General features: G+C 52.7%; 1 protein-coding gene across 1 annotated transcript in view; it reads left to right on the forward strand.

Annotated features, from left to right (window-relative positions):
• Rps6ka2 (ribosomal protein S6 kinase A2) overlaps positions 1 to 7,564 on the forward strand; it is a 140,744-nt gene extending 133,180 nt beyond the window's left edge. Inside the window, exons 18-21 of the mRNA XM_051164213.1 lie at positions 1,625 to 1,701; positions 2,561 to 2,678; positions 6,412 to 6,549; positions 7,308 to 7,564. Of these exons, the coding sequence (XP_051020170.1) occupies positions 1,625 to 1,701; positions 2,561 to 2,678; positions 6,412 to 6,549; positions 7,308 to 7,433 (459 nt within the window). The 3' untranslated portion in view covers positions 7,434 to 7,564. The remainder of the gene's footprint in view (positions 1 to 1,624; positions 1,702 to 2,560; positions 2,679 to 6,411; positions 6,550 to 7,307) is intronic.
• The last annotated feature ends 259 nt before the right edge of the window (positions 7,565 to 7,823 follow it).

Consider the following 7,823-nt stretch of genomic DNA (forward strand, 5'->3'; position numbering starts at 1 on the left):
CCTTTCTATTCTGAATGACATCGGCCTAACGGTGCCACTCAATACTTAATTGACATAATAACATGTGAACAATTGGCTTAGTATGCCCATTAAATGCAATAGTGGCACACGCCTTTAATCCTAGTACCCAGGAGGCAGAGGCAGGCTGATTTCTGTGAGTTTGAGGCTAGCATGGTCCACATAGTAAGTCCAGGACAGCTAAGGCTACATGGAGAAACCCTGTCTCAAACAAACAAACAAACAACAACAACAACAACAAACAAAACAAAAAAGAAAGCAAGAAAGGAACTGCTGGTTTGAAATTCTGACTGTGCGTTCCTTGGCTGTTGTTAATGCTGACAGAGAACATACAGGAAGCTGTTTTTTGTAGCCTGAGGAAAGGAAGCAAACTCAGTATTTACATGACTCTGGGATCACTCAGGCAGTGGCACAGAGGTGCACAGCTCACTCAGCATGCATTACCTGCCATGCACCGTGGCAAATGATGCCAAGGGGCAGCAATGAAAGCAAGCCCCTCACTCTCACCCATGAGCACAGAGTTGCACAGTTGTGTTCAGGCAGCACAGCAATCTACAGTGCTCCATGACCACCAGCCTGGGCGGGCTCTGAGCTGCCACTCAAGCATAACCCTATCCAACAATCCCCCGTGTACAGTGTGAGTGACATGGTGGTTCACCAGAATCCTTCCTCCTTAGTAATTTCTCATGTTTACCTAAGACATGGCGGGCATGGTGACACACACCTGTAGTCTGCTGCAACTCTGTGGGGTGATGAGGCAGGAAGACTATGTGAGGTCAGGGGCTGGAGACAGCATGATATGACCTCATCTCAAAATATACTCCAGCAATTCCACTCCTAGGTACATAGCCTCAAGAATTAAATATGTCTGTCCATCTTTGTATATAGCAATGTTATTTACAACAGCAGCCCAAGGACCCACCGCTGGCTAATAAACACGTATGTGCACACACACCAGAACAGTACTCAGCCCTTGAGGGCAGGGAGTTCTGACACCTGCCACAGCATGAGTGAACCCTGAGGAGACGCTGAGGGTGTGGACGGTGCAGTGGTGTGTCCACCAATTGTGAAGCCCTGGGCTTACTCCCCGCACCACATAAACCAGGCACAGTGGTGCATTCTTATCCCAGCGAGGTGGAGACAGAGGGATGATAGATTCACAGTCATTCCGTGAGTTCCAGGCCAATGTGATTCCACTTACCTGATGCTCCTCACAAGGTCAGATTCACAAAGTAGAATAGGGTTGTCAGGAACTTGCTTGGCCAGTAGGGAAATTGTACTTATTGAGGACCCCATTTTTAGTTTAGGAAAATGGGGTTCTGGAAGATGGCTGTCAGTGTGCATTGAATGGCACCCCTATACATGGCTAATCTAACAAACTGAAAACAAAACTTCTTAACACCATGTGTCAGGCAAGTGCTGTGCCTGCCCCACCACCACCACCACCACCTGTCTGTCTCCACTGGGGCCATGCTACACCACGGTGGGTAGGGCAGGCTGAGCCCGGCAGACAATCCCACCCTGCTCCCTTCCCATCCACTTAGGAAAACCTACTCTGAGGTGGAGCTGCCCCGTGCAGTCCTGACCTTGCCTGTTGCCCCTCCAGGTCCTGAAGCGGCAAGGCTACGACGCAGCGTGTGATGTCTGGAGCCTGGGGATTCTGCTGTACACCATGCTGGCTGGGTAATGGGGGGCCACCATGCTGGCTGGGTAATGGGGTACACCAAGCTGGCTGGGTAATGGGGGTCACCATGCTGGCTGAGTAATGGGGGCCACTATGCTGGCTGGGTAATGGGGTACACCATGCTGGCTGGGTAATGGGAGGTCACCATGCTGGCTGGGTAATGGGGTACACCATGCTGGCTGGGTAATGGGGGGGTCACCATGCTGGTTGGGTAATGGGGAGTCACCATGCTGGCTGGGTAATGGGGGGTCACCATGCTGGCTGGGTAATGGGGGCCACCATGCTGGCTGGGTAATGGGGGGTCACCATGCTGGCTGGGTAATGGGGGGTCACCATGCTGGCTGGGTAATGGGGTACACCATGCTGGCTGGGTAATGGGGTACACCATGCTGGCTGGGTAATCGGGTATACCAGGAGTCTTCTCAGCCAGACCTCAGGGCTTCACCTCCCCTCCCCGTGCTTGGGTAAACAAAGGGCACCCCATCAGTGTTAGGGTGAACACACAAACCCTGCAGGATAAGGACACGGAGAGTCAGCTGGGTAGACTCCACATGCTCAGTCCATAAACAAAAGGTGCAAGTGTTACAATTTTTTGTGTGTGTCTGTTCGGCCCAGGAAGCCAATAACTGACACAAAGAGACTGAAACGTAATTCAAGGCTTGGGCTGAAAGGTCGTCCCCACCCATCTCGGTGACTTGTAGCACTGACCAAGTGAGGAAGGTGGCACAGTGCTGGGACCTGCACCATGCCCTGGCCTGAGTGAGGACTCAGAACACACACAGACAGACAGCGTCCCCTCAGCAGAGAGCACTGCTGCCAGGCTGTGAGCTCAGTGCGTCAATCCTCTTACCCACGCAGGTTCACACCTTTTGCCAATGGGCCAGACGATACCCCAGAGGAGATCCTGGTCCGGATTGGCAGCGGGAAGTTCGCCCTTTCTGGGGGGAACTGGGACTCCATATCTGACGCGGCCAAGGTGAGTACAGCTCCCAGTGTCCTCAGCTTCATTGGCAGGAGACCCTGCGGAGGAGTATTGATGGCCTGGGCATGCCACCCATATAAACGTTACAGACTTTCATTCTCAGAGTGTTCCACATATTATTCTTTTAATTTAAAAAAATTATGTTAGTTTTGTAAAGCTCTGCAGAGAACCAAACCCAATAGGTGGTGTAGGCATGGCTGTACATACAGGCATAGACTAATGGAGACATATGCAGACAAAGTCACAGAATGGTGGTGCTTAGGGAACTGGCTGCTGTGACCAGCACTACAAGCCTGAAGTGTACAAGCACTACAGAGTGACAAGCAACTGGGGACCCTAAGGAAGAGGTGAGGCGGCAGAGCCTCTGCTGCCAAATGCCTCCTCTCTAGAGACGCTCCCAGGTGACTTCAATGTGTAAGGAACGTTTGTGTTACTTTATGGTCACTAAACTTGGGTTTTCCCGGTGTGCACACATTGGTCACCAGTTTTGGTCTCTTGCCCATAGAACTCTAGGTTTCTTCCGTGGATGTCATCAAATTACTGTCTAGTAAAATAATGTACCACTAGGCTGAGGGTGTGGGCCAATGGTCAGACACCACTAGTGTTTGCAAGTGCTAGACTCTACCCAATAGTGAAATAAGTACACTACACTCTAACCATTAGTAAGCGGTGACAGCAGCCTTCTCTCTGTTACCATGAAAGTTCTGCAGCAGAAGGCAGGGCTCTGAGACTAGATATGTCCTCTCCACCCCTGTGTGACCTCAGGCAAGGGTTGGAGCAGCAGTAGAGAAGGTGGAGGTGATGGAGGAGGGGCTGACACTGTAGAAGGTGGCAGCTGGGCACTAGACGGGGCTGTCCCCTGTGGCAATGTTCAGTAGGTGAGAGTGCTAGTTTGAATACCCAACATCCAAAAATAAAAGGCAGGCACCACCATACATGAACTTTTACCTTCAGGGCTTGGTGAGGAGGAGACACAGAAGGCAGCATTTGCTGGCTGCCAGCCTGGTTCCAGGTCCTGTGAGGGACCCTCAAGGAAAGAAGGCAGAAAATGAGATAAGCAGAGCAACTAACTCTTCCTCTGACCTGTGTACACACGCATGCAGGGGTGAGTGCATGCCACACAGCACACACACACATGTATGCAAAGACCCCACAACACTATACACACACACACCATCCCTGCATCCCCCTACATCACATGCATACATACCATCTGCACACCACAGGTGTGACGGAGGGGGAGGGGGAGGTGACAGTGTAGAAGTTCACTGCTGGATGATAATGGAGGATGATAGAGAGCATGGCTGTGGGGTCCTGGTGGAGGTGATGATGGGGTGTGGTGGAGGTTATGGTGAAGAATGTGATGGTGGGGGCGATAGTGTGGGGTATCGTGGAAGTCCTGGCAGAACCAATGGAAAAGGTGATGGTGGAGAATGTGACAAAGATCATGTTGAAGATGGTGGAGATCCTGCCAGACGTGAAAGCAGAGGCAATGGTACTGGATATGGCGGAGGTGATGGTAGGGGATCTGGCGGGGGTCCTTGTGGAGGTGATGGTAGGAGATGTGGTGGAGGTCCTGGTGGAGGTGATGGTAGGAGATGTGGTGGAGGTCCTGGTGGAGGTGATGGTAGGAGATGTGGTGGAGGTCCTGGTGGAGGTGATGGTAGGAGATCTGGCGGAGGTCCTTGTGGAGGTGATGGTAGGGGATCTGGCGGAGGTCCTGGTGGAGGTGATGGTAGGAGATGTGGTGGAGGTCCTTGTGGAGGTGATGGTAGGAGATCTGGCAGAGGTCTTTGTGGAGGTGATGGTAGGAGATGTGGTGGAGGTCCTGGTGGAGGTGATGGTAGGAGATGTGGTGGAGGTCTTTGTGGAGGTGATGGTAGGAGATGTGGTGGAGGTCCTGGCTGAGGTGATGGTAGGAGATGTGGTGGAGGTCCTGGCGGAGGTGATGGTAGGAGATGTGGTGGAGGTCCTGGCGGAGGTGATGGTAGGAGATCTGGCGGAGGTCCTTGTGGAGGTGATGGTAGGAGATGTGGCAGAGGTCTTTGTGGAGGTGATGGTAGGGGATGTGGTGGAGGTCCTGGAGGAGGTGATGGTAGGAGATGTGGTGGAGGTCCTGGCGGAGGTGATGGTAGGAGATCTGGCAGAGGTCCTTGTGGAGGTGATGGTAGGAGATGTGGCAGAGGTCTTTGTGGAGGTGATGGTAGGAGATGTGGTGGAGGTCCTGGCGGAGGTGATGGTAGGAGATGTGGTGGAGGTCCTGGCGGAGGTGATGGTAGGAGATCTGGCAGAGGTCCTTGTGGAGGTGATGGTAGGAGATGTGGCAGAGGTCTTTGTGGAGGTGATGGTAGGGGATCTGGCGGAGGTCTTTGTGGAGGTGATGGTAGGAGATGTGGTGGAGGTCCTGGCGGAGGTCCTGGCGGAGGTGTTGGTAGGATAGACAGTAGAGGACCTGGTGGAGCTGCTATGCAGATGATGGAGACAGCTGGTGTTTGGGGAGCATTTCCCCATGTGTTGAACTCTAACACCCAACTGCTCCTTCCCATACACCCATGTGATGGCATGTTTTTGTGTCTCTGAGTCTGTCATGGCTTGGTTTGGAACTGTTTCCTGGTTCTGGAAATCAGACCCAGGGTCTTATGCATGATGGGTGTGTTCGTTTTTCATCGCTGTGACCAAAACACCTGCCACAAACAACTTAAAGAAGGAAAGAATTTTGTTTCTGTTTTTCAAGACAGGGTTTCACTGTGGAGCCTTGGCTGTCCTAGACTCACTTTGTAGACCAGGCTGGCCTTGAACTCACAAAGATCTGCCTGCCCCTGACTCCCTAGTGCTGGGATTACAGGTATGCGCCTGGCTGAAAGAAGGCTTTATTTTGGCTCATGGTTTCGGAGGGCTCAGCCCAGGGTCATTTGGCTTCAGGTGCTTAGTCAGAGCATCAGAGCAGCAGGAACAGGTAGAAGAGGAAAGCTGCTCACCTCATGCCAGGCAGAAAGAAGAGAGACAGGAAGATGACAGCGACAAGATAGCACCAACAGTCTGCTCTCAGTGACCCTCTTCCTCCAGATGACACCACCTCCTAAACTTTCTGGAATCTCCCAGTGTATCACTAACACCTGGGGACCAAGGCTTTACACAGGAGCTTGGGGGAGATAAAACATTTCCGTTTCACACTACAACTCTGAGCAATTGCTCTGCCACCGAGTAGCCCCCAAACCCTGATGGTATGCCATCATATGCATCCTGTGTGTGCTGGGACACCATGTCACAGCTGTGAGGCTGTGAGCAAACTGTTCTCATTACTCTCATGCTCACACGTGAGACCAGGAACAGCTCTGCTTCCAGGACAGACTTGCTCCAGGGCATCACTAAGGTCCCTGATGCCAGATGCCAGGAGGCGTTAGGTCTCTCTGTAGACGGGCACTGTTGCCTGCATGCTATTTCTTGTGTTTGTGGAAGGCAATTGCTTTTATTAAAATAGCATCTCAATAGCCCATTGTGCCATTTAACCTTTCAAATACCTTTGCTATAAAATCTTCAATGACACAAACTTTCTATGGACTGCTAAGTCAGGAATCATTGGCACTTAGAGTACATTCACGCACTCGTAAACCAAAAGCCGTTTGACCCAAATGCAAAGAGTCACCTCAGAACTTCAGCGTGTTCTACTGGGCATTCTCTGGCCAGCCCAGCACCACAGCCCTTCTCCCCTCTGGACTCTCAACAGGACGTCGTGTCCAAAATGCTCCATGTGGACCCACAGCAGCGCCTAACAGCAGTTCAAGTGTTGAAACACCCGTGGATTGTGAACAGAGAGTACCTATCCCAAAGCCAGCTGAGCAGACAGGATGTCCATCTAGTGAAGGTACCCTGTGGGCGGCGGCGTGACAGAGGGCATGTGGACGCTGGAGCAAGGGAAACAGTGCCTCACCACTGGAGAGAGGACACGGTAGCTTGTCACATCACCAGTTGCAGGCACATAAGTGTCACTTCCACACATGCAGAAATTGTGTTTGAGTGACACTGTGTAGGGTGTGCATGGTAACATGGCTGTGCAGCCCTGTGCTCCAGAGCCCTCAGTTCTGGACCAGAAATCTGTAAAAGTCCTCTTCCTGCTAGCAAGCCCTGTTTAGGGCAGCTTTCACCTGCCACAGTCCGTGTAGTCCAAGCCCTGTCCTGTTAGAAGTCCACCCCGGATCCGTCTCGATGGCGTGGAGTTCCACCAAAACAAGCCCAGCTACCCAAGTTAGTCCAGACTGCTCCAGAGTAGCCCAAGAACCTCTGGCCATGGACACCTGGGGACCCAGCTGCCCCCACACACATCTGCCTTCCTGTTGGCAGTGAGATGATCACATGATCTTCCCAGGAACTCCGTTCCAGTCTTAAAGACTCCTAAGGCACAAGCCCCAGTTAGCCTGGGATGTCATGGTAGGAGCCACCATTTGTGGGCTTATACTGTGGGCACTGCAGCATACCTGCTACCCTCAGTGCACCAAAAATCCTGGACGAAGGTCTTTTCTGCTTTACCTGGGGGTAAATTGAGGGCCCGAGGTGCTGCGGCTCCAGCTTCCTGCGCAGGAGTAGATGGGCACCTTGCTCACCAGCTTTCCCGTCCTCTTACAGGGCGCCATGGCAGCCACGTACTTTGCTCTGAACAGGACCCCGCAGGCACCAAGGCTGGAGCCTGTGCTGTCATCTAGCTTGGCGCAGCGCAGAGGCATGAAGAGACTCACATCCACCAGGTTGTAATGGCCGGCCGCCTCCAGCGTCAGCCTCCCTGCCCAACACCTGTCAGGCTCACAGATGCCAGGTCCAGGTCCTCCTCATGGGCACTTGAGTGACCCTGAGTCCAGCACAAAGATGGATCTGGCCTTGGCTGTCTATCTCTTCTGACGCCCTGGGGAGGGTCCCACCCACCCAGGATGTCTGAGCCTCGCTGCGCTGACCTCGCCGCCCGCTCTCCTTTCCTCCTGAGTGAAACCAAATAAACGTGTCACCTCATAGCACCCTGCTGGAGTCTGCCTGGGCTCGCTCAGGGCTCTTGGTCTTTTCATGTCATGGCTTATGTTCAGAACACTCTCACCATTCTGATGTCAGCCTCTCTCCTGGGTGTCTCACTGTCACTCTTAGAGTGTTGGT

This window comes from Acomys russatus, chromosome 21 (assembly GCF_903995435.1).
Source record: "Acomys russatus chromosome 21, mAcoRus1.1, whole genome shotgun sequence".
NCBI lineage: Eukaryota > Metazoa > Chordata > Mammalia > Rodentia > Muridae > Acomys > Acomys russatus.